Below are 26,845 nucleotides of genomic sequence, written 5' to 3'. Positions count from 1 at the left end.
TAATATTCTTAATTTATGATAAAAATTAATTAAAATAATTATAATTTTTAATAATCAAATGTAATATATTTTAAAAACAAGAGAAATAAATGAAAATAACTCAAAGTTGTTCTATTTTTTATTTAAAAAATAAAAAAACAATTTTAAAAAAATACATCAAAAGAACTTATCCAAGTAAATTTTTAAATTTTTTTATTTCAAAAATAATTTTTTTAAAAAAACTAAAAACAAACGGGCCCTTAGTGTTTGATATGCCAAAGTGGAATTGAAACCTTATGAGATTTATAATGAAAAAAATACAAATACAATTTGTTATTATATTATTATATGATTAGATATTTACAGAAGATCATTTTTTCCACATTATATCATTATTTAGCTTTAAACATAATTTTTTCATGGGTTGCAAAAAGCATGAGAAATTAAGAACTAACTTTTGAATGGTAACAATTTTATTATATATTAAAATTTAACATATAGAGAGTGAGAAATGAATTAATTAAACTTTCATGATATATATAATTTAACTTACTATAAACTAGAAAATGGCCTGTACGGGATTGAATGAAAAAATATTATAAAAAAGTGATAAAGAAACAGCTGAAAATTAAAAAAAAAAAAAAGCAATTGTGGGTCTCATGACATAAATAACATTACAGTTTGATAAACAGTAAATTTTTTAAAATATTTTTTGTGATCGAGGGATTAATATACACGATACGATGCACGATACGATGTGTATATATATCAAAAAGATTTTAAGTGATTTAAAGCAAAAGGCAGAGGCAGCGACGAAACGCAGTGCCGACTTCGACGTTCTTTTTCAAAATCAAAAGTGGTGAGATGATGATTTTGTTTGCTTCTGCGAAACGCGGCGGCTCGATCGCATTCGCCAATTCTTTTTGTAAAATGTCTCTACGATCTACCGTAGACTACTCATTCATGCCTTTTCTTATATGCTTCTTCTTTTTCCCCCATTTCTTCAAAATGAAGATTTGATTTTTAAAATTATGAAAAAATTTACAATATCAAAGTTTATTTTTACTTTCTGTGAAGATGAGCTTGAACCTTGATATTTTCTGGTATCCACACCCCAGCTTCCCTTTTTCCACCAAAAATATTGTAAGGTAACTTTATATATATATATATATATATATTTAAGGATAATAAAATTTTAATATTTTAAGTTTGTGTCAATTATTGATTTTGTCTCTTAAATTTAATCTTTATTGATATAATCCTTTAAAGTTAATTCAAATATCAATTTGATCCTTATTATTTAAAAAGAAAGTAACACCATTAAAATTGATTGATATGGATAACGGAAATATGGAATATTGAGTTAGCCACCATATATTAATAAAAAAATATAATTATTTAAGTAGAAAAAAAATGAAAACATGCTTAGAAAGTTTAAAAGACAAAACAAGACATAGTGTTGAAGATTATATTGATAAAAATTAAACTGATTTGAGAGTTAATTTATTCTCATTTAACTACATACTTATCAAGTCATTAACATTATACAAAAGAATAATTTAAAAGTCAATTTATATTTCAAAACTTAAAGAATGGCGTGACAATGTAATCAAGAAAATATAAAGGATTAGATTGGCAAGGATAAAATTTAAGGGAGCAAATTGATTTATTGAGATAATTTTAAAAGGCCAATTGATAATTAAAATAAACTTAAGGAGAATAAAATGTTTCAATATTCTTTTTATTTATTTTGAGAAATTATTTTTATTGGAATTTATAGAGACAAAAATCAAGAGGTTAGCTATTTAATTTTCAAATTTTATGATTATAACTTAACAAATTAATCCTAGTTTTTCTTGTTTTCAAATCAATATTGAAAATTTATTATCATCATCATCATAACTAGCACCATTTGTCATGCTATGCATAGAGTTAAGAATGTTTAAGCATATTATATTATTATTCACGAGCCATATTATAATGGGTTCCACTATACACAAAAATAAATTATGATGTTATATTGACCTTTAATTTCCACATTAGAATAATAGAGAAATTTCATATTGTAGGGTCTATATGAATGACTTTTCTCACGTACTATGTGCATAAAGTGTAAAGAAAAGTGAAAAAGGATTATTCTTTAATTGGCATATATATCTATATATATATATAAAATCCATTTTATGAAGTTGTTGAATTTAAATGAGAGATACAATATGCTGCGATATTCTTCCATTTAAGACAACTATTTATGACCTGTGCATGGCAGAGAAAAAGGGGGAAACTGCAACCAATAACTTGTGAAAATCAGTAATAACTATTCAGGATCACAAAACATTGAAATTAAATTTTAGGATCATGATTTTTTTTTTATAATTTCAAAAAATAATATTTGGACAAAAAAACAACCTTGTTCAAAATGTACATTTACTTACTTTTTTTTAAGAGTATTTTAGTCATAACAATAATTTTTTAAAATGTAGAAAAGGACCTGGCACTTAGGTTGAATCTGAAATTTTTATGGTCCTCAATAGTTATTAATAATTTCCAAAGGTCTCTTTATTATGATTTTCCCAAAAAAATTATAATTATGTGGCGTGCTATAAAAAATGAGGGAAAATGAAATGATAATAAAGACATTGTAAGAGCATTAATGTCAAATTAGAACTTTTCAACATCGATGTTCTCAAATTTTAATACTTCTTCTATCATGTTTTAATACCAAAGTTTTTAATTAATATTAATATTTTTATAAAGTCCTTGTTTATCATTCTCCTTAAAAATAACCTTATCCAGGGTTGAGCTTTCGGACATACTTAGGTTTATTCTGCCAAAACTGAAAACCCAGCCTGGGGCAAAAAAAAATAAAAATAAAAAAAAGAACCAATGTGTCTTTTGTTTACTTTAAGGAGAAGCTCTTTTCAAGCTCTTCAAATTATTAACTGGGCTTAAACTAAAAGCCCAATACAAATTGGGCAATGCTCAAGGTTTGTCATCAACAACGGAAAGAGCCTAATGTTTATATTTGTCTGCATTTAAAATAATAATAATAATAATAATAAATTAATGCATCTCAGAAATTACAAATGCCAGCAGACTAATTATTTGGACTTGGTTTTGATAGAGGAAAAAGTGAGAAAAAAATAGGGAGGAGAGAAAGTTATGAGGACAATTTTTCAAGGAAAAAAAAGAATATTTTTAAGAGATTTTCCTTTTAATTTTTTAACTTCCTATTTTTATTTACAACCAAACAAAAGATTAAGGAAGAATATCGAAAGCCTCACTAAAGGATTATTTTGGAGGATGCATGCGGAAGATGAATCGATCTCTAAAATGACTAAAATATTTTTTCTCCGATTATGGGTACCTTGTGAAATATTGTACTCTATCCTAAATTATAATATATTTTTAAATAAAATATTACATATTAATAAAATTTATTAAAATATTTTTATAATTTTATTTTTTTAAAATTACACTTCATTTAATATTCTATTGATAAAAGAATATTAAAGAAAGATAATATATGAAAAGGATAATATTAAAAAAATATCATTAATAAAATTTTATTTTTATCAAAATGTTTTATAGTTTGAAATACAGAATTTTTCTTAAAAGTGTCTTATAATTTAAAATGAAGAGAGTAATAATAATTTAAAAAAATAATCAATCTAGTGTTATCCCTTTTTTTTAACATTGACGTATTGGTTATGGTTTTAGAGGGAAAGAGAGTTCTCTTTCATCTCAATATTTAGATAATTGAATCTTAAAAGCTCTTTCCTTTCACTCCAAATAGAGAAATTTCTAACACCATACTTGGTAGAGAGAAAAATAGGGAAAGAGAAAGTAAGAGAGAACAATATTTTCTCCAGTTTGATTAAGTAAAAAAAAAATGGAACAGACAAGAGAGGATCACATGTTTTTCCCTTCATTTTTTCTCTCAAAAATTGGGAAGATTTTAAAGGAAAAAAAAACTCAATTTCTAAATTTATCCAACAATATTTTTGCTTCCCACCTTTTGCTAATTGTAAATTCTAATTTTAACATAATTAAACAAATGTTAATTCTAAATTTTTAGATTAATTTTGCTTAAATGACTTATATTTGGTTGTTGTTTAAATTTTAAATCATTATTTATTTAATAATTTAAGAAATATAATTTAAAATTGAATAAAATAATTTTTGCGAGTATTAGATAAAATAATTTAAAATTATATTTTTATCCAGTTAGTAACATATAAATTATATAAATAATATATTAAAATATTATATTTTATTATATATATAAATGTTTTTTTTACAAATAATAAAGTTATTATTATTTATATGAAATTGTTACTTCTCTGTATTTTTTCTTAGTCAGCCAAGCATATGGACAGAAAAGCACATCCTCCCTCTTTCTCTTTCCATTTTCTTAATTTTGTTTTATTTCCTCTCTATTTTTTTCTCATCAGCAAGCACAACATAAAAGGTAGATTGCATTTTAATTATAGTAAAACCCAAATCTCTCCTTCTCAGGCCCTCAACCTACTTTTAACCAATAAAAAAATTATTACTTCCTCCACTTTAAAATATACTCCCTTCATTTATTTTTATTAGATACATTTAATTAAATTATATTTTTAATGAATTAGTTAATTATCTTTAAAACTATAATTTTTTATTTATTCTTATTTAATAAAGTATTTTAATTAAAAAAACCTTCTTAATTACACTAATTTTGAAAAATCTTATTAATTGCATATTGAACAATCTAAAATATCTTACATTTTTAATAATATAATATTTTAAAAAATGTCTTACAATATTAAACAATCTGAATAAGTTTTTTAGAAAAACATTGTTTCATTTTATTTTATATATATCATTTTAGAAATTTAGAATAACATTTATTAAGATTTTTCCTATTATACTCTTATTTACTCCAATTTCAATTCAGCATTTGTTACGTTTTATGTGTAAATTTACCGATGTAACAAATATTCTTATGTATTAATCACATTTTTTACTCTGCGTGTAGATACTTTAACCCTTGATTTTGGTGGGAAGAAAATTAGGGAGGAAAGGAAATTAAGAGGGAAATTGTCAAAAATAGTAAAAAAAATATTTACCATATTTGACATTTTTTCTCATAATTTGTCCCTCTAATTTTTTTCTCACTTTTCTTCTCTTCCAAACAAATAAAAGACATTTTCTGATACAGAAAATTAATCATCTTATTCTTCCATTCCATCCACCTCCAAGCCAAATAAGGGATGTTTAAATCCATTCACCTTCCCTCTATTGAAACACATGGACCATAAATAATATATCATTAAAATAAACTTAAATATAATATTGGAGAGTCTTATCCATGTTAATCATCATGCCATTTCAAAATTATCTTATTTATTCATTTATTTATTTTTCAGTTTCAACCCTATATCTTGTATAGCTACTTTTTTTGTCATGCTAAAATTTTAAAAATACACGTAATACAAAAATAATGTTAACAATTTTACGGTGTCTTTAATTTTAATTACATATTTAATTTTTTAAAATATCACAATGCCAACCTATTTTTTTCAAGCTGCACATGTCTTCCTTGATTTAACTTTTTGATGGAGATTGGATAATTGAATTGCAAATTGACAAATAAAAAAACGTTAGAATTGTTTTTTTGAAGAAAAAAAGCTAGTCAAAGTTGTAATTAGTTTATAATTTATTATTTAGGTGAACTAATTGGGTTAGGTTGCTTCCTAACTGGTATACCTAATTACATGAGAACCCACAAAAGTTTCCAAGATGGCAATGACAATACATATAAACAAAAAAAAAATCTAAAGATTTGTTTGCGTTTGTTCAATTATTTTTAAAAATTATATTGTGAACTAATTTTAAATTTTATTTTTCAAAAAATAAAATAAAATAAAAATATATTTGATTATGCTAATTTAAAACGATTTTAGGGTTAAAAAATGACTGGTAGTAGTGGATGTCAATGATTAATAATAATGGCCTGTGATAGTGATTAAGCATAGCTAAATGCAATTTATAACAATCAAATATAATGTGCTTTGAAAATTAAAAAACAGTTTTAAAGCGTTTTCATTTTTGTTTTTTAAGAATAAAAAGATGATACAGCCATGAAAACATTTAAAACACTTATCCAAATTTGTTTCTTTATTTCAAACTAGAAAACATATTTTAAAAACAAAAATCAAACGTACCCTAATACTTTGTATAGAGATTTACGTTGAGAAAGATAAACAGCTATAAAAAAAGAAAGATAAACAAAAATACACAAATATATCTCATATCTTACATAAATCTAAAATACCATAAAAACTGTTTGTAAAAAAAATACCATAAAAACCTATAAAATAATAACAAGAATAAACTACCTCATAAGGATAACATTGAAAAAAAAAAATATAATCCACTTCATTTGCTTTCATCCATTTTATAATAAATCTCAAATATTGTTCAAGTGGTGTCACTTTTGTCCACCATAAAACTATCAAACAACATTGGAGTATGTTTTATTCATACAAACAAAAAAACAATGTACTATTATATTTCATTTTATAATTTTGAACTCACATGCACAACCTTAAATAGGGTAAAAAAAAAAGGATAAACTAAAATGGAACATAATCTATTAAATCAAATTATATAGGATTTGAGTATCATATAATATTTAAATAATTAATCATAATTTTGCACATTTGGCTATAAATAAATGCATCTCATTGTAAATTTTATATCTAATCAATCATCTCTTACTTTATTTCCTTCTTAACAAGACATATTCTTAGTGCTTATAATTCAAATATTCATTCACTTGCATTTTTAGATATCCAACTTATGAATAGTATTTAGAAAAATACAAAAGGAATGGGAAGAACCTACTACTGCATAACATGCTAAAATTTAAATTGGAAAGGGGAAAATAATTGACTCTTTTTTAGTACAAAAATTGAAAATCTAATTTGTTTTGATATAATAGAATTTTGGAAAGAATGCTTGACAATTGAAGAAAAATAAATTGAATCTCTCGCGCGCTCACACACACACACTAAAATGCTGGAAAAAATTAGCTTACCATGCATAAGAATAATACTCAGAAAATAAAAATTATTTAAATTGGAAGCAAACATCAAACAAAAAAAGGGGAGAGGGGAGAGAGAGAGAGAGAGAAGAGAATAGAGCAAAATGGTCCCAAAATAATTTTACATGACGAAAAAGAACATTTTACATTGGTTTCTTCAAAAAAAGAAAAGAAAAGAAAAGAAGACACACACACCACTCAATAATACTAAATACCATACAGCTGGATTTAAAAAAAAAATACTTCTTTTGCCCTAAAGGTGGAAGAAAATTTCATATCAACGTGACTCAAAATCTTCTTTTCTTCTTCTTCTAGAATTTCATAAGCATCACAGTGAGTTTGTGTCTGCAATATTATTATGCAGTGGGAGGAACAACTGGTGTGTTGCATAGTACTTACTGTGTTGTGCAGAGACTAAGTCAAAAAGTATATTTATGGTATGATACAAAGGTGCCTCTCAATCTTAATTAAAGTGAAAAATGGAAATTCGCTTTTTGACCCCAAGAAAAGTTTTTTTTTTTTTTTTTCAAGGCACTGCTTTCCATGATCCATACTCTCCAAGGCATGGCTTCTACGTTCTTTCCAGTTGTGCCATTGGACATCAAATCTGTATTCTGCACTAAAAGTCAGATTTCCATTTCATGTGACAACGACCTTCCTCATCAAAATTTATTCTTTTCTTTCATTTTACAGATGGCTTTAAGTTAAATCTGCAAACCTGATTTATGAATAATGTGTTCATTAATCTGAGTTTTTTAATATTGTAATCGGGGAAAAGATAGTTAAAAAAAACAATTGAGATAATTTGGATACATATAAAAAAAGTTGTGAAAAATATTAGTGAAAAAAGTAAAATAGATAGTTTTGATCCCTAAAAAAAGGAGTAAAATAACACTAAAGAAAACACTTAAGAAGATTGTTGATAGAGCATCATAATATTATATAATTCATATAGTTGACCCTACATAATTTATGTAGTTGACTCCACTGTGAACAAGACTTGTTTTTGTTGTTGTAATTTAGAATAAAAACTTCTTGGTTGTTCTATGAATTTAATGGAAAAAGAAAAAGGGCAAACATGTTAGGCCTTTAGGTTTCACCAACACTATACAGAGTCATCTCATTCATCCCCCTCTCTCTCCCCCCCACCCTAACATTCTTTCTTTCTTTCCCTCTTTCTTGCCCTATATATGTTTCCATTGCGACGCAGCTTCAAAAATGGAGTCTTCAAGACAAAGCATGGCTGCAGAAGGATGTAGCAGCAGTGAATCAGGATGGACTACGTACATTGCTTCTCCAATGGAAGAAGATGATTGCAGCAACATTGAGGAAGAAGGAGATGGCTTCTTCGATGGTGATAGAAGAAGACTGAAGAAGAGAGATGAAGATGACAGTGATGATTCCATGGCCTCAGATGCTTCATCAGGTCCAACCCATCATCATCATAACAATGGCTGTGCTGCTGCATCATCAGCATCTAATAAGAAAGATAAGAAAGATCATGGAGTTGTTGGCAAGTGTTCATCATCATCCAGGAAGATTGCAAACAAACAGGACAAGAAACTGCTTGACAGTAGCAGTAAATAATAATGCAGAATCACAAATAGTGGTTTAAATTTAAACCTTGTAGATGCATAAAATCCTTCTCTCTGTATGATGCTGCCAGTTTTGTAGCATGCATCATCATCATCTTCTTCTTCTCAGGGTTTTAGTTCACTTTGGAGTCAGAAACATTTTTAAACATTTTTTCTTTTGCTTCAGGAATGGATATTCATGTCTCTGGAGTTTTAGTTTCAGGTGTGATTATTCTTTAGTAATGAAAGAATATGAACAAAGATGCAAGTGAAACACTGTAAAGTCTTGAGTTCTGGAAATGGGAGTCATTCCGGAGAAGATGGCTTCATCGCCCTCAATTTTTAACCTTTTTAGATTTTCTTTTTCTTTTTTATATTAATAAGACAATAATAATAATAATAATAAACCCCATTTTAGTTAACAATTGACTTGCTCAAAGATAATTCCGAAGCTTGGTTTGTTTCCTTCAACATCAAAATCCCTGAATTTTGAAGGATTCCATGTCAGGGCATCATTTTATTATTTATGGAAAAGAAACAAAATTAAAACAATCAAACATTTCAGTACTAAATAAAATTTTACTCCAAAACAAAAAGTTAATGTGACGTCATTGACAAACTTCAGTTATCAATAACACAGATTAAAGGTAAACAATAAGGAAAACAAGGTCAACGTGGTAAGAACTCAGCAAAATTGGGTAAAAATGGAGGATCTGAGGAGGGCATGTAACTAAAGAATAAACTTTAAATGCAGAAGTATATTTGCTGCTATATATATCACCTACTAAAATGTGGTGACGGACACAAGCTTCACTGAATGATTGTGGCTTTTGGTATGGATTGAGCTGGTAGCCAGAGAAGAAAAGGAAGGAAAAAGAAGGTAGGTATAGAGAGGAATGTGACAAAAGATATTTGAAGATAATTGCACAAAACACAGAAAAGTGATTTTTATATCCCAAAACTTCCAAACAATGATGATTCATGGACATGTGTTTTTGCTGCTGCGCAATCCGGTATGAAGCAACCCATTTGGTGTGTGTCGCGCTGGAAAGAGAGCAACGTCTCATATAGTCACAAAAATGACAACTAGAACCACCCAAAAAAGTTCCCTTTTTTACTTTTCTTTTTTCTTTTTCCTTCCCTCTTTCCGAGCTAACTTTCCAAACAAGGGATACAAAATGAAACAGCAAGGCATTTGGTAGCTTCAGGCGGCATGATAAACTCAAAATACATGAAAGCATACATGGCCTGATAGGAATCATAAGAATATAATATTATAATAAGAAAGAAAGACACCTTGGCACATGAAGCACCAATGCTTCAAAGAGGACATGATACTTCAGATTATAACAGAAGGTCACATAGGTTGTCATGTTTGTCCTAAGTTCATTGTTATGCTGTAATTACTATCCATAGATAAAACGTAAAATGCTTTTTCTGTGTTCATGAATTAGCATGTGTCACATTTCCCAGGTTTTATTAAATAATCAGAGGTCTGATTGCTGGCATGAGAGGCTTGAACATGGGTACAGACAAGATCACAATATAATAAATAAATTAAGTTTTTTTTTTTTTGAGTAATTTTAAGTGTCGCACATGTGTTCCGTGAATGTTGGAATAAAACAACAACTAATTTGTTGAGGTGTTTGTACTTCGTAATAAACTACATTAGTACTGTCACAATGCTAAGTTAAAAGCACCTGGTAAACTACACAGTTTTCTGGGTAATTCGTATCAACGGCCTTGGCTTTTTGTGCTATTGCTCATGACACAGAATTATTCATTCATTCTAGTATTTTCTCAAAGTTCTTATAGTAAAATGCAAACCAAGGCAGTATTGACACTGCAAATTTTGAAGAGACAACGCATCAGCCTGAAGCCTACCGTCCACAGAAGAGAAAAAAAGAAAAGGACAAAGCATTAAACATAATTGAAAATCCATCTCCTGAGACTTCATGTTCTTAGACGAAGAAAGGCAACATGAACAGGGATTATTGATCGGAGCAAAAACATTCAGCGGGATCAGCAGAGCATAGATATCATTAAACAAAATGGAACTACAAAACCGAGTAATTTAGATGGATATAATGAAACAAAATTTCACCACATTGCAGTTATGTAAGCTCCACTCAAAATATATTTTGAGCAGAAAATGTTACATTTATTCGGAGTTTGAATGCGTGCATAAATGTGGGTAACCTTAGGTCCTTGTATGTTTGGCAAGCTTGAACCACTCAGTGTGGAAAGACCCCTCCACATCGATCCTTTCATATGTATGAGCGCCAAAGTAGTCTCGTTGAGCTTGTACTAAGTTAGCTGGCAATCTTTCCCTTCGGTATGAATCAAAATAAGCAAGACTAGCAGACATACCCGGGGTGCTAATGCCAGAGTTGATGGCAAGGCAAACAACTCTTCTCCAAGCAGATTGCCGATCGATCATCTCTTTTGCGAACTCAGGATCCACTAAAAGGTTTGCAAGACTTGGATTTCTGTCATAAGCTTTCTTGATTCTGTCCAAGAAAATTGCTCTTATGATGCAACCCCCCTTCCAAATCCTAGCCAATTCTCCCAACTTCAAATCCCACCCCTTTTCAATACTCTTTGCACGGATCAGATTCATTCCCTGTGCATAACTGCAGATTTTGGCAGCATAAAGAGCTTGCCTAACGTCATCAATCAACTTCTGCTTGTCCACAGGCTGATCAGTCAAGATATCACCAAAGCCACCTGATTTGAAGACCTTTGCAGCTTCAACTCTTTCCTCCTTTAACCCACTAAGGAACCTAGCATCCAAAGAAGATTCAATAGTAGGAGCAGCAACTGATAATTCAGCAGCTTGCTGTACAGTCCATTTACCAGTACCCTTCATGCCTGTTTTGTCCAAAACCTTGTCAACCAGATAGCCATCTCCTTTATCATCCTTAATTCCAAATATATCTGCGGTGATTTCAATCAGGAAACTTAGAAGTTCTCCCTTGTTCCACTCTGAGAAGACGCTTTGTAGTTCATCGTTTGACAACTTTCCAACAGTCTTCAGTACATCATAAGCCTCTGCAATCAGCTGCATGTCACCATATTCGATTCCATTATGAACCATCTTCACAAAGTTACCAGATCCACCCTTACCAACATATGTCACACAGGGACCACTTTCAGGGACTTGAGCTGCCACCTTGAGAAGAATATCTTCTATGTATTTGTAAGCCTCAAATGAACCACCAGGCATCAATGAGGGACCATTTCGAGCACCCTCCTCCCCACCAGAAACTCCCATCCCAAGATAGAGAAGACCCAATCCAGCCATTTCTTTCTCACGCCTCTCAGTATTCTCATACCACTCATTACCACCATCAATGATGCAATCACCTTTCTCCATGAATGCAGATAGGGTCTTAATAGTCTGGTCAACAGGTGCTCCAGCCTTCACAAGAATTATTATGACCCTAGGTTTTTGAATGGAAAGGACAAAAGATTCAGGGTCATGAAAACCATAAAGAGGAAGTTCTCCTTCCTGTTTTGCCCGTTCAACAGTCTCATCAACCTTGGATGTGCTTCGGTTATACACCGAAATGGAGAATCCTTTCTCAGCAATATTGAGGGCAAGATTTTGGCCCATTACAGCCAGTCCAGCAAGGCCAATCCTTGTGAGATTTGTGGGTTGAGCCATAATTGATTTCCTTCCTGTCAAATTTTTGCTGATGGACATGAGGACAAAGCATAAAAAGTACAAATTTACAGAAAAATTATAGTGAAAACTTTTCTGAATTATCTGAAGAAAAATAACTTCTCTGGGCTATGACAAATGTAGATAATTATTGAAGTCACTATTTTTTATTGGAATTAATGAAGCCATCTACCCAACATGACAACTACTTCTAAAAACTAAACTGACATATCTCAAGAACAAATATTATGTCACTAAAATTCAATTGTTAAAATTCACCCCCAAAAAAAATCAATTGTAAGAGAGTGGTGTGCGTCCTTTAATTCTCTCTCAGAAAACATCCAGAAGGTATGAGATTCCCAAGAGGCATTAAGAACACAACATTCAAATAGCAGAATGCCTTTCTCTCAATCACTGCTAAATTTAATTAAGGTTGTACCAATAAACAAAAGATGAGCTCCTATTCAGTAATTCACTAATGCTAAAGGTTAGTACCAACCAGACTATTAAAAAGTTTTAGTTATACTTTTTAACTTTCCACAGCCAACCAAGGATTATAACTTCAAAGCCCACAAAATACAAACAGATACTGAATAAATATTTGGTAAAGTTCCTCAGGGTGATAGCAAGTGCTCCAAATACAGTTAATGAATAGCAATCAAATTAATAGCTTCATTTCGGCAGAAACAGACAACAGCCAGATTTTGTAAAATGCCAAAATCTCAATCACACAGAGAGGACACAGCAAATCATTATAAGTGGAAGTGTGTCTAAATCATGCATACCGGTATCACCAAGAGAATGGTCAAGCAAACACACTCCAACCATGAAGACAATAGATTATATTTGCCACCAAATTCATCAATAAGAAACTAGTTTCCAGAAACAAAATCAGATGCAATCAAATCAAGTAAGGGCAAGATTGGGAGATTTGCCATTTCAGAGCTAGCATAGCAAGAAAAATGGTATATGCCAGCTACGCTCAAAGCAAAGACAAAACTAAAGCTTCAGAATATACAAACCTGAATTTCGATTTTTTTTCGTCCAGCTTCAGATTGAAAATAGGGAATTACGAAAACTTCAGATCTGGGTATCACAGAGAACAGAGGACATAATGGTTATATAATGCAATCTTGCAAGCTGACGGTGTACATCACCATTGACCAACCAACTTTTTTGGACGCACAATCAATTTCTCATGTCAACATTGTACACCCAACAGGGTGGCCGAGTTGGTGGAAATTTGAAAGGAGCTGGTGGAGATCGTTGAATGAATCAAAACCGTTGATTTTCCCACTAGAAGAGGGAGTTGGATTGCCTCCGCAGATGGAATTCCACAGTGGCAGGGCTGGACAGTTAAGATTTAAAATATTCCTTTTATATTTTCGAAAAAAAATTATAAAATTTATAAAAAAAAATCGTTACCAATTCAGGCGGTCCAGATTCAATATAATGATCTAAATTTAAAAATTAAATTTTTTTATAATTTTATAAATTCACTATTTATAAATAATGCAAATTAATATTAAAATTATAAAAAATTTAATATTAAATTTTAATCACTTTTACTAAATTTGGACGGTCACATTTGATAAAAACTCTCATAATCTTTTATTTTAATAAATATAGAACAAGAGTAAAAATAGGTGGACTACCTGGATTCAAAGCGGCTAAGCTCAAGTCTGAACCCAATGGCAATCGGGCATGAGTTTGTCTTTTTTACTGAAGATTCCATGTTCTTTGGAAGAATTGCATTAAAATTTTACATAAAAAAATTAATTATTATAAATTTTATTGATAATTGAATTAAATTTATTGATAATACAATCAATATTGTTAATATAATTTAGTTTAATTATCAATAAATTTTATAATAATTAATTTTTTTTTGTATAAAATCTCATTGTAATTCTCCCTTAATCTTTTCCGTTTCCTTGCTTCCTCACCCCCACACAATCCTATTCTAATTTCCTGGTCATCCAATGAATCAGCGTGATCTATTAATTACGAAAGCACCCTAAATAAAAATTAGCCCCTATTTTTTTAATAATTATACTAACTGTCATTATTTCTGTATTCTTGGATTTTATTCTCGTCCTTCAAACTTTGTTTTTTTTTTTTTTTTGTTCTCCTTAGCACCCATAAACTATTCTCAGCTATAATTTAAATTTAAATTTAAATTTATTCAGCTTTTGGCCAATTAGTGGTCTGGTTTGCAGGTATAGTATGGTGTACATGCTTCAACCTGGCATTGTCTTCTCATACGTAACATTGGAAGATAGTGACGTCATTTAAGTGGGGTGAATTCGAAGTATCACATTAAATAAAGGGAAAATATTAATAAAGACTCATTGATTAAACTTTTTTTTTTGAATCAATGCTCTTAAATTTTTAAAATATCACTACAATCTAGATGTCTCGATTTAATACTATATTCATCTCAAATTATAAAATACTGTTAAATAGAATTTTACATACTAATAAACTTTATTAAATACACTTAACAATTTTATTTTTTTAAAACAAAAATATAAATTTTTAAAAATACCCTTCATTTAATAACATTAAATATACACTTAATTAGTATTAATAGAGAAAGAGAAAATATAATATTGAAATAAGTCTATTTAATGAAATTTTAATCATTTCAAAATATCTTATATTTTGAAATAACAAATCTCCTCCAAATATGTCTTATAATTTGAGACGGATGGAGTATTAAATTTTGGAGAGAAATGAAAAAAAATTTTCTTATTTAAATTAATATCAAAACTATCATACATTACTTATTTATTTACTTACAAGATATTATTCATTGCCCTACTTCATTTGATTTTGTTCCAAATGTTTAAATCATTTTATATCAACTTGTTGATTGTTATATTATATATTATTCATTTATTTACAGAGTATTATTATTGTCCTACTTCTCTTGTTCATTTCCATACTTTCATTTAATTTTATTTTAGAGATATGAACAAGTAGGGAAATGAATAATATTTCATAAGTAAATGAATAAGTGAAGTAGAGCAATAAATGAGTGAAGTAGGACAGTTCTTATATATAAACAAGGGGTAATTTTGTCATTTTTTTAGAAATTTAATATCAAATCAGGACACCTGAATTGCAGTGATATTTCAAAAATTTAAAAGTTTTGATCCAAAATAAGTTCGGTCAGTGAGTCTTTATTAATATTTTCTCTTAAATTAAAGTTAAATTTTATAACTAATATATAATAAAATAGAAAAAATTTGAATCTTGAGATTTTGTTAAATTATGAAGATAATTTATTCTTCCCTGTTCTGGGAGACAGTCCAGTCCTAACAAGTAATTATATGTAATACTAACAAGTAATTATATGTAATAACCCTTTCAAAATATCCTCCTAATATAATTATCATCATTTTGTAAGGGCTTCTCTTGTTTTGTTTCAGAACTTTCTAATGAAGTTCATCAAACTAACAAAGCTATGAAGAACTAGAACCTTCCGATTATATCCCACGATTCACGTCTCTTCTAGGCGGGAAACAAAGAACTTCCTCAGTAGATCTGTTTAGAAATAATTTAAACTTCGTCAGTTATATAATATGCTTTCAATTTTTGGTAGCCATCTCTCCATTTTCCTTATATTAATGGGGCATGAAGAATTTTATACTTCTGTTGAAGCCTTCCCCCCCCCCCCCCCCTCAACCCTTTTTGGTTTGGTAAACTGTTCGAGGTATTTTTAATTCAATTTATGTTTGTTTCACGTTCCTCAGCTGACCCGAACGTAAATATCATATAGTCAAAACTCATAATCAAAAGGTTTGGCCCAAGAAAAAAAACAACTCGACAGGGACTCCAGTGCTTTTTTATTGTTTATTTTTCAAGTAAAGATTACAAATATTTTTATGTTCAACGTTAGGTCAGACTAGTTTTCTAAAGCAGTACTTACAATTATTATAAAGACAATTTTTCAAGTCTGGCTCATCCAGTAGTCTTCTTGATCTGATCTGTTAAAATGCTAAACTAAATGCATCTTCCTCAGGATCATATGTTGTGTTTCCTCATCATTCGTAATTGACAAAGCTCAAAAGAATATAATAGTAAACTATTATTATGACGTCATTGCCATCGTAAACCCCAACATATGAATACTTTTCTCAGTAAATGCATAGAAGGGTTGACAAGCTAGTACATAACATGAAAAATCAAAAAATAGAAACTATAATTCCAAAACATGAAGAATTGAAGTTTAAAAGTTACTTTTTATGATTTTGAAATCTTTTTTTTTTTAATCTATTTACATATCAGATCCTCTAATATCCGGTGGGCACACAAGTTAAAGAACAACTGTTCTATCACAAATCTGAGAAACATTAAAAGGGTATTGTGTTCCTCTCAAAGAAGAGAGTAATTTCATGAATGAAATAAATATTTTACTTTCTCTTCCTCCGATCAAGTGCAGGATTCCTCATATCATTTTTTGCAAGGGAGGATCCAGGCGGCATACCATATGGCATTGGAGAAAGAGCCTGAGCAGATGATATCGTCACTGGAGCATTTGCAGCCGGTACTGCTGGCAGAGCAGGCACCGGCAGCTGAGACAGAGTCGAGGCAGCCGCAGGAGGTGCAGGCGTGGTGCTAGATTCAGGAAGTGACCTGGGTAAAATGTGTTTTAATCGATTGTTCCTATAGTTCTTCCAGAAGTAGAATTGTTGTCTATGTGCAAGTTCCTGAAAGTCCAATGGCGACATATGTTAAGTCTCTAATTCTACAGTGATAATGACTTCAAGGTTGTTGTAATTCATAAACCATACCGATCATCTGATTGTGAATTGAGATAAGTAAGATAAAGTAGGTCCAAAATATAACCTTTCACCTTTATACTATGTTACTAGACAAGAACAAAAAGGTGAAAATCTCTAAGTTCATGACCCAACAGCCCAAGAGAATCAATCCCACATGCATCTTTGAGAGGAGAAAAGACAGGATTTGTTACCAGGTGAAGATACAGTATTTACCTTATTACCAGGATGCGCCATTGCATTTCGAAAATTTGCATTCTGAAGAAGTTCAAGAAAGAAAAGGCAGTGAGGATACCTAACATTCAGAAAAAATGAGTCAGTGGATTAACAAAACAATCATTTCCAGATTGAACTAAGGATCAACGTAACTCAAGGTTGGGAAATCCCCTGGTCGAAGGGCCTTGTATATGTATGTGTTTCAGGGGGACAAGTTCATAATAATGCTTACATAATAAACTTGATGTATTCAGGTCGTTGCCAATATTGAAGGTACTTCAAGTATCCAATGAATGCTTCATCTTCAAAATATCGATTCTGAGCTAAATCTGTGAAATGATGGATCAAGAATCAGATTAAACGCTGAGAAGGGGAAATTCCCAAGCCTATCAAAACGATTAGTTTCTGAATCCAAGGGCACATAAAGTCATGATCAACTTATTTTACAATTTACACCTCTTTAGTACAAACCATGTGAAAACTGAAAACAACATCACATCAGTCTCAATTTCATTTTCCAACCAAATCCTCCTTCCTCCACTCTCACCTTTAATGGATCTTTTCTGGAGTCACAATAACATATTGCTACAGTAATCTCAATCAGATATGTAGAAATGATCATGTATTAAATCCATGGTATTTCATATGTTTTATCCTATCCATTAATCTATTCTTTTTACTGTATAAACTGTTAACTGTATATATAATGAAAGAAACATAAGTTACAAAAAAGGAGTCAAGTTTGTAAAACAAACAACGAAATTTTAGGTAAAATAAACTTTAAAAAGTACGCAACTCTTTGAATCTTAATCATCTTTCCATTATATAAGGAAGTCAATTAATGTTTATATGAAATCATCTCTTTATTCCTTTAGGCTGTGTTTGGTAGAGTGGAATCACAAGTATGGAAAAAGAATTGAAGCTGGAATCATAAAACAATGATGTTTGATACATGTGAATTTAAATTCTCAAGAATCTTGATTCAAGCAAAAAAGGTTGAATTGAATTCTTTGATGGGAGCTATGGAATTGGAGCAATTCTATGGAATTGTATTTTTTGAAGGCAATTTTATCCTCATATAAAAATAGAAGACAACTATGCCCTTGCTCATTTGTGATTAATACCGAAAAAATTGAGCATGCAAACAGTCGCACAGTGAACAATTGAAAATGCTCAACTCATGCTTTCATTTATTTATATATATATATATATATATATGCCCAATTCAAAATGCCCAACTCAGACAATTCAAATTTTTATATATATAAATTATCATATGTGTATGTGTTTATATATAATTTAAATATTTATAATATTTCATTTAAAAATATTTTACTTATTTTTAATATCCATCATCTATATAATATTTCATTTATATATTAAATAGTATATGAGAAATTAAATCACAATATTAATACATTTTAATTTTGATTTTAATTTTTAGGGGTATTTTTGTCTTTTAAGCATAATTCCATTTCCTGTCTTACATACCAAACAAAAATAATACAAGGATTCCATTTATTTTTTCTCACATACCAAACATATTTTTAAAATCCAATTCTATTCCAATTCTGATTTCGATTCCAATTCTAATTTCAATTCCGATTCCATCAAAAACTATTTAGTCATACCACACGGGGCCTCTAGGGCAAATCAGGAGTAGGGTGGGGAGAAGGGACAATAATTCTTACATCATAAAATAAGAAAAATGAGAAAACCAAGTGAAATAGAACTTAACAATCCAAAGGCCACTAGAAGGCAGGATTAAACGTAAACAAGTTGAAGCATCACTAAAACAGTTAACAAATAATTCATATAGTCCTTTAAAAGAAGTGCAAGTGCCAGAACATTCAGAAGGCAGAAACACTTCGGTAGAAGGTACATTTTATTATATATCGGTTGTTCGAACTTTTCTGAAGTCTTTGAATAAACATCAACTCTCTAATACCAGTTAAATTTTCTTTAATACTGGAAACTCTGATTTCCCCCAGTTTTTGTGCTGTAAAAATGCATGGACTAATGAAAACCATGGAGATAAGGAGAAGTCGGAAAATTCATACCTCTTCAATTGTAAAGCATGTATTAATGCGGTCAAGCAGTTTACAAAAAGCAATGAAATGGACTTAGCATTAATGTGGATTTGGACCATGAGAAAGTGACTATTGGGCCAGCAGCTTGTTTGGTTAGGTTAGGAGAAGTGGAATGGGTTAAGGAAGGAGTGACGTTAAAAGTGATGAAAAAGGGCAAGGAGCAGCATGAGGGATTTTCATTCTCCCTCTTTCTGAACAATTTCTCTCTTCCCTGTGATTATTCTGCTTCTCCTCTTCCTGTTATTTCTTCCTTGCTGCTATTTCCTTATAGTGAATTAGTGTAATGCATTGCTTCAATTGCTCTCTTGAAGTGCCAAATTGTTATTTGTGTTGGGTTGTCAAAAATTGCAGTGCCTATATGAATTGCACAGTGGCAGTGCAACACATGACCAAGGTTCAAGACTTCATTGTTTGTAAGAGCAAAGCTTAATTTCTACTTGATACTTGACACATCCTTTCACAGCTCAATTTATTGTCCTTGGTTGCTCGTTCTCTTTGGATTTTGTTGAAGGTCAAAGGATCATGGTACTTTATCATGCACTAATTTTTACTCTTTACAATAAATGGTAGTCATCCTTTGATTGTGATAACCAATACCATTCCTCATAATCATAAGTATATCAAAACAGATTTCAGTTTGCATGTATCGAGCATCACAGACCAATTTATTTATGCTTTTGAGGAGGAAATGTTAGAGCTTATTGTCCTACTTCATTAGCTGCAGCTGCTAAACAAAGACACAAAGCCATTTTTCTTGAAGCAGAACATACAAAAAAAAAAAAAAAAAACTGTCTTCAATAATGGAATTTTTATCATCTCTAGCACAACTATATCACAGATATCAAAGGCTTGTTTATTCATCCTCCAGTTCTCTTTTCTTGTGTTCCAGGTGTTGAATTGGTAAAACTATTCAAATATATACTTAAGGGATTTTCTTACACATATTTAGAAGAAGGCTCTAAGGATTACAACCCTTTGTAACTCTATTTTACCTGGTCATTTTTAAAGACAAATATAGTGTTTTCTAATCCCAGCATTGTGAAGCATTTTGCAGAATTTGATGAGAGGGTACAGCGTTGGATACATGGTCCCCCCCCCCTCATTTTCCACTACTAGATTCTTGCAAATGTTGAAGTAGTCAAGCTTTATGGGGACAAGTACCAGACTTTCCAGAAGAGTCAATGGAGTATCTCTATATTTCCTAGGGGTTATGTCAATATCACAATCAAATGAAGATGTAGCATTTTGGGACTTGGCTTACATGTATAACTAGTTCATGGTACAACTGCACTTCACAAAATATATTGCAATAATGGTTAACCATTTGGGTGAAGCTTTGCCTAAAATTTTCACATGACCAGCCTTGCTGATTAAAGTGTCCTTTGACTTAACACAGTTTATTTATCATATCCCATATTATGTAGAAGGTGTTCCTTCCAAACTGACGATCAACTTACAATGATAGGTGCCTGCACTAACTCTACATTTAAAACATGGACGTCTCATTGGATCAATGGCTTGAGGACAAGGACGATGTCCATGGGGGGAGTAATGTAATGAATGGGCTTAGCATTAATGAGGATTTGGACCTTGAGAAAGGGGCCAGCTGCTTGTTTGAATGGGCTTAGGGGATGTGAAGTGGGTTAAGGAAGAAGTGAGGATAGATAGCAATGAAAAAGCGCCAGGAGGGTTGCATCGTGGTCTCTCTCTGAATAATTTCTCTCTCCCCTCTGTGATTATTCTGTTTCTCTTATTTCTGTGTAATGTGGCTTAGCTTTATGATGTGACCGCAAGTTTCAACTTTGATTGTCATCAGTAATATCAGTGTGTTTTCAGTAAAATATTTTGATCATAACACAAAAACATATACATGAAAGGGCATACATCAACCACTGAGAATTTCCTTCCACACCTTTTTCCTACTTTAAAAGGAATAAAAACCCTTATTTTTAATGTAAATGATGCTGCAGATGCAGCTAGCTAAATGTAGCCTAAATTCCCAAAGCATTTAAAGCAAAGTATAAAAATTAAAAAAAAGGTTTAAAAAAAAAGAACATACAGTGAATGTAGGTGGGATTAGCAAGGCATTGAACAAATTCCAACTCAAGTAAAAATCGCTGCCGGCCGTCATCTGGATCTTTGTATATATTCTTTGGCCTGAAGGGAATGCAATAACCGGGAATGCAATAACCATTAGTCATTTGAGTACAACCAATCCACTGAACCCAAATTTGTAAATATTATATATAACATCTATCCTTTTTTTCATTTGTTGAACCAAAACAGCCTCGATTATCCATTAGTATACCATAATTTTTCCAATGGAGAAAACGGGGCAACACACAGGAAGGAGAAGACTAAAATTACAATGACAGTTATATAAAATAAATGCCAAAAGAAGCAGAAATAAGGGAACTTGTGCCTACGAGGACGGAGAAGCATCGGTAGAATTCTCGGTTTCCATTTTAGAAGCCATGGATCCCCCAACTACAGAAACGAACAGGAAAAAAATGAAGAGAAAAACAAAAATTGCATAACGGTCTTCGAAAATTGCATGAGGGACAGTGAACTGCGATTGAGATTGAGAGAGGGGCAAAGATAAACCTTTTAACGTGGCAGCCGCTGTCGAGATTAGAGAATCAGGGAACTGTGAACTACGAAGAGCTTGACGCCGAGAAGTAGGGAGTCCAGAAAACAGGTCAATTCGTAAATTCTTCAATGAATTTACAGCTTAAACGGCACCGTTCATATATTTATAATTATGAAAATTCATATTTGAACTCCACAGTTTACTTCTTGTTCAATCTCATCCCCTGAATTTCGCTCCGTACAAATATTGCCTAGCGTGTTTCATAAAGGTTAAATAGAAAAAATATCAACCGACGACACGGTAGCAAATTTATATCAATTAACGATTAATAATTTAAAAATTTAACTTCAATCCTTTAATCTTTGACATATATTAATTTTTATATGAAATGATTAAATTATTCTTAAAATATAAAATAACAAAAAAAGTCATTCCTATTATAATTAATCACCAGACCACCGTTAGAAACTTTGTTGCTAACGAGATCACTAATAGCTAGTCACTAAAATACTAGCATTGGTGATACTTATTATTTTTTAATTGGCAAAAGTAGCTAAGAGGTTTGATCTCATAATCTCTTAACTATTTAAAAAGTTTGGTAGTCTACAAATACATTTAATAATATATAACAGAAAAATGTAATAATTAAGTTTTTAAATCACTTTCATGTTATAATATAATGGTGTATTGTTAACTTTAGAATGACACATGTTATTTTACTAATATTATTTTTTAATTTGATATGGTTAATTATAAATTAAAAATTTTAAAACTTTATGCATTTTACTTATTAAAGTTTGAATATATTGTTGTTAATCAAAAAATGATTGTTGTCAAAACGCAAATAAATATTTATTAATAAATGATTAATACTTATATAATTAAACTCATCTTTTTAGCTTTTTTTGTTAAAAATTGAATGAATTGTTATTAATTTCAAGCAATTATTATTAAGCTCTAATTGATACTTGTTAATAAAAACTAACAATTGTACAATTAAATTTATTTTATCCGTTTTATAACTTGTTAAAGCTCAAGTATATTATTGTTAATTTTAAATAAATTATTATTAAAATTTAAATGTATATTAATGGTAACTAAGTGTTGGCGAGAAAAGATGAACCTTGCATTGGGTCCAAATTTTTCAAAACTTGCAATGAAAAATAATAAAATTTTAAATTATTTTAAATGGGTATGGAAGATCAAGAATGATAAATGTCAACTATTTTGTTTGACTAATAGGGAATTATAAAAGCCTCAAATTTGGAATCATTGTCATTGCCTTTTTGTATTTAAGTATCCATTTAAGTATGAATAAAAATTTATTTAAAATTAACAATAATTCATTTAAATTTTAACAAGTTAGAAAAACAGATAGAATATATTTAATTATAAAAATATTAGTCCTTTATCAATAAATATCTATTCATATTTTAACAATAATTCGTTTGAAATTAACAATTCATTTAGGTTTTGATAAAAAAAAACTCATAAGATGGGCTTTATTATATAAGTGTTATTCATTTATCAACAAACAGACATTTACATTTTGATAACAATAATGTCGTAATTAATACCAATACATTCAGATTTTAACAAGTAAAATACATGAAATTTTAAAACTCTTAATTTGTAATTGATCATGTTAAATTAATAAGTAAAATTAATAAAATAATATGTGTCATTTTAAAATTAACTGCACACCATTACGTTATAATATAAAAATAATTTAAAAACTTATTTACTCTATATTGGTGGCCATTGAGTTTTTTTAAATAGTCAAAGAATTATGAGATTAAACCTCCAACAACCTTTGCCAATTAAAAAAAATAAAAGTGTCATCGGCCGACGTTGCCAGTAGCAATGACTCTAACGGTTCAGTGGCCAATGTTGACAACAGTGGGATGGTTTTTTTTTTTTTTTTTATAGTTTATGAGCAATTCAGTCATTTTATGTAAAAAATTAATATCAATTAAAAATTAAGAAATTTTAATAAAATTTTAGAATCTATTAATTCTTGAATATTTCCCTTTTAAAATAAGCTGCACTACTTATAACATATTAATAATTTTATTTTATGTATACTAATTATTTTGACTTTTACATCATTTTCAATATACTATTATTGTATGTTTAAACCTTTTAATTTTTCAAAAAAAATATTTATTCAATACCGATATTTGGAAATAATCAAACAAATGAAATTGCTCCACGCTTGTAATGCACCATTTCCTCCCGGCATCGAATATAAATCCAAATGTTATATCACCACTTGGGACAAAATATAAGCATGTGTTAGTATTAACATAAAGGGTTAGATTATGCTTAAACATGATGACTTGAATTCAAGTTCATATGTATAAATATATATTAAAAAAATGTCTTTAAAAAGACTCCTTTTAATTTAGTTTCAAAAGAAATTCAATAATAGATTGATCTGAACACAGAGTTTTAGTAATAAATTTGTGCCTCACACTATTATAATAATAAAAATATTTTTTTGGCCAATTAATAATAATAATAATAATAATAATAATAATAATAATCTTTTACATCATGAATTTCTTGTTCTTTTTATGATGTTAATATATTTGATATTTTTATAAAAAAATTAAAATGGATTATATACAGATGTTGTAGCTTAATTGTGAAAATAGAGGATATAGAATGTACATTTTTCTAGATATGTTATGATCACAACAGATAGAATGTTCACTTTCTACATGATCATATAACAGAATTTACTTATAAAAAGATATTAGTCACATTTTTTTGATAAATAAAATAATTTTTATCATTTATGGATATTATTTTATTAAAAATAATTTTATTTGAGACATGCTCAGTTGTTTAAGGCACCTTTCCCAAAAGAAAAAAAATAAAGATTTTTTTTTTAGTATAAGGGTAAGTTGTAAATGCAATGGCCTACCATGGTATAAGTTGTCCGGGGACAATCATGTCAAATTTCAATTATCGCTGATATGCATAGACGTAAGCATATCCAAAATCAACTCAAATGACAAAATATCTAGATAGTGAGAGTGAACCAAAAAAAAAAAAAAAGGACCATGTAATGCAAACTTTGGTTAATTAAAATATCACCTCTATTTTATCAACAAAAAAAAAAATCTCCGCACGTACTCTTATTACCTCTAATAATTTCACTAAAATTAAAAAAAATATGTTTAAGTTATTAAATTTATCTAAAAATAGAATAAATTTATAATTTTATTTTTATTTAAATAAAAAATTTTAATTTTATATTTTCTTCTTATAATTAATAAATTTAAATATGAATAATATTCAACTTGCTAGAGAGTCAAAGTAGTTTATTCAACTGATGGATTGGGTTTGAATTTTGCAAGGCCATCATCAATAATAGCAGTCTTACACAGTGAAATCCAGATTAGTTTAGACAGATGGCACTAATATTCTCATGTATTGGAGTGATGAGATTAAAAAAAAAAATGTCAAAGAGAAATTGGGATTCAAAGAGCAATAACTTAGAAGATGGATTATATTTAATTCCTTATTGCAACTCAGAATCAATATTGATCAGTCAAGGAAGTTGAGAAGCAGGGGATTGTAACTGCATGTCACAGAGCATCTGACGCAGCTCAGAAGCTTCCTGTTTGAGACGAACATTCTCTTGAAGGGCTCGGTCATGGCTATCCGAGACAAGGTTAAGCTTATCCAGGAGTTGGCGATTCTCGCTCCGCAGCCAAACAACCTGTGACCAGAGCTCGTCCAGCTGCTTCTGCTTCCTGGCGCGTGACCTACGCGCCGACTCCCTGTTCGATATCATCCTCCTGTGTCTCCTCTCGTTCGCCGCCACTGCCGCCGTGCTCTTCCCCTGAATCTGATCCTCCGCTTCGTCGGAAGTCGACTGAGACGCCACGTCCTGAAGCTGAGGAAGAGGAAAAGGGTTGATCTGGGAATTTTGGTGATGGAGTTGAAGACCGTTGTTGCAGATTAGTGTTTGGAGGTGAAATTCCATTAAAGTGGTGTTTGGCGAGTCGGAATCGACGAGAAAATTCATGGCTGGTTGAAGAGAAAGAGGAAGAAGAAGATTGAAGTGATGATCAGAGAGAGAGAGAGAGAGAGAGAGTGTGTGTGTGTGTGTGTGTGTTTGGGTTTAATTTGTGAAGGAGGAAATGGTGGTGGCAATATTATATAGGAAGGAATTAAAGGAAGAATTATATTAATAGAAAAATTAAAATTGACCCCACTTAAAAAGCATATTCAAATTTCTGGCCACCACATTTTTCTGGGCCCTGTTCATTTAATCAACCTAGGGAGATGAGGCCGAATTGGTTGCAAGAAATTGGAGCAACCAACCACATCATGTTGTAAAAAGTGGACTTTACTGTAGACTTGTATTTTTTTATTAATTTAACTATAATTATTGTATACATAATGTTTGTTTGGATGGCCTCTATAATCAATTTTGGATATTAAAATTATAATTTTATAAAATATGTTCAAACATTTCTATTACATATTAAATTCAATTATAAATTTAAAACTATATTTTTTAAAAAATATTTAAACACTCATTATATATATACATAAAACCATATTTTTTTAAATATTCAAATACCTATATATATACATATATCAAAATTAATTATAAACCCAAAAATATGATTTGTGAAATAATTTATATAATTTTTGGATAGATTTTTTAGAAAAATATAATTGAAAAGCATGTAATAGTAACTTATGAGATAACATGGTTTTAGGTTCATAATTAATTTTGATATGTATTGGGTGGTTGGATATTTTTTAAAAAATTATGATTTTGGATTCATAATCGATTTTAACAAGTATAATTGATGTTTGCATATTTTTTGAA

At 29.9% G+C, this 26,845-nt stretch overlaps 4 protein-coding genes across 5 annotated transcripts; 1 reads left to right on the top strand and 3 right to left on the bottom strand.

Moving 5' to 3' along the window:
- Window positions 1-8,206: 8,206 nt before the first annotated feature.
- On the top strand, window positions 8,207-8,943 carry LOC129298889 (protein SOB FIVE-LIKE 3-like). The gene has a single exon (XM_054937333.1). The coding sequence runs from the start codon at window positions 8,288-8,290 to the stop codon at window positions 8,654-8,656; it is 369 nt and encodes a 122-aa protein (XP_054793308.1). The 5' UTR covers window positions 8,207-8,287; the 3' UTR covers window positions 8,657-8,943.
- A 1,691-nt stretch (window positions 8,944-10,634) lies between these two features.
- LOC129298888 (6-phosphogluconate dehydrogenase, decarboxylating 2-like) lies at window positions 10,635-13,501 on the bottom strand. Its single transcript, XM_054937332.1, has 2 exons — window positions 13,330-13,501; window positions 10,635-12,324 (listed from the first exon to the last, which is right to left on the bottom strand). The coding sequence occupies exon 2, from the start codon at window positions 12,308-12,310 to the stop codon at window positions 10,844-10,846; it is 1,467 nt and encodes a 488-aa protein (XP_054793307.1). The 5' UTR covers window positions 12,311-12,324; window positions 13,330-13,501; the 3' UTR covers window positions 10,635-10,843.
- Window positions 13,502-16,437: 2,936 nt separating this feature from the next.
- LOC129298890 (mediator of RNA polymerase II transcription subunit 31-like) lies at window positions 16,438-22,103 on the bottom strand. 2 transcript variants are annotated; one of them, XM_054937334.1, is made up of 6 exons: window positions 22,005-22,103; window positions 21,827-21,887; window positions 21,460-21,557; window positions 17,543-17,639; window positions 17,311-17,389; window positions 16,438-17,022 (listed from the first exon to the last, which is right to left on the bottom strand). In XM_054937334.1, the coding sequence occupies exons 2-6, from the start codon at window positions 21,874-21,876 to the stop codon at window positions 16,726-16,728; spliced, it is 621 nt and encodes a 206-aa protein (XP_054793309.1). In that variant the 5' UTR covers window positions 21,877-21,887; window positions 22,005-22,103; the 3' UTR covers window positions 16,438-16,725. The 2 variants fall into 2 exon arrangements, with proteins under 2 accessions (XP_054793309.1, XP_054793310.1); XM_054937335.1 differs by having other exon boundaries at window positions 21,999-22,091.
- Window positions 22,104-25,298: 3,195 nt separating this feature from the next.
- On the bottom strand, window positions 25,299-26,113 carry LOC129298893 (basic leucine zipper 43-like). Its single transcript, XM_054937336.1, has one exon. The coding sequence runs from the start codon at window positions 26,027-26,029 to the stop codon at window positions 25,550-25,552; it is 480 nt and encodes a 159-aa protein (XP_054793311.1). The 5' UTR covers window positions 26,030-26,113; the 3' UTR covers window positions 25,299-25,549.
- Window positions 26,114-26,845: the final 732 nt, after the last annotated feature.

Source organism: Prosopis cineraria, unplaced genomic scaffold (assembly GCF_029017545.1).
Source record: "Prosopis cineraria cultivar Desert tree isolate PC_DT_omini unplaced genomic scaffold, ASM2901754v1 PC952, whole genome shotgun sequence".
NCBI classification, from domain to species: domain Eukaryota; kingdom Viridiplantae; phylum Streptophyta; class Magnoliopsida; order Fabales; family Fabaceae; genus Prosopis; species Prosopis cineraria.
This window is presented reverse-complemented; position numbering and strand designations above follow the sequence as displayed.

Coding starts and splice junctions, on each gene's coding strand:
- LOC129298889 (XM_054937333.1), top strand. CDS start 8,288: ATGGAGTCTTCAAGACAAAGCATGGCTGCAGAAGGATGTAGCAGCAGT.
- LOC129298888 (XM_054937332.1), bottom strand. CDS start 12,310: ATGGCTCAACCCACAAATCTCACAAGGATTGGCCTTGCTGGACTGGCT.
- LOC129298890 (XM_054937334.1), bottom strand. CDS start 21,876: ATGGCTTCTAAAATGGAAACCGAGAATTCTACCGATGCTTCTCCGTCC. Junction 17,640..21,459: donor TAATCCCACCTACATTCACT/GTATGTTCTTTT, acceptor ATCATTTCACAG/ATTTAGCTCAGAATCGATAT. Junction 17,390..17,542: donor GAATACATCAAGTTTATTAT/GTAAGCATTATT, acceptor TCTGAATGTTAG/GTATCCTCACTGCCTTTTCT.
- LOC129298893 (XM_054937336.1), bottom strand. CDS start 26,029: ATGAATTTTCTCGTCGATTCCGACTCGCCAAACACCACTTTAATGGAA.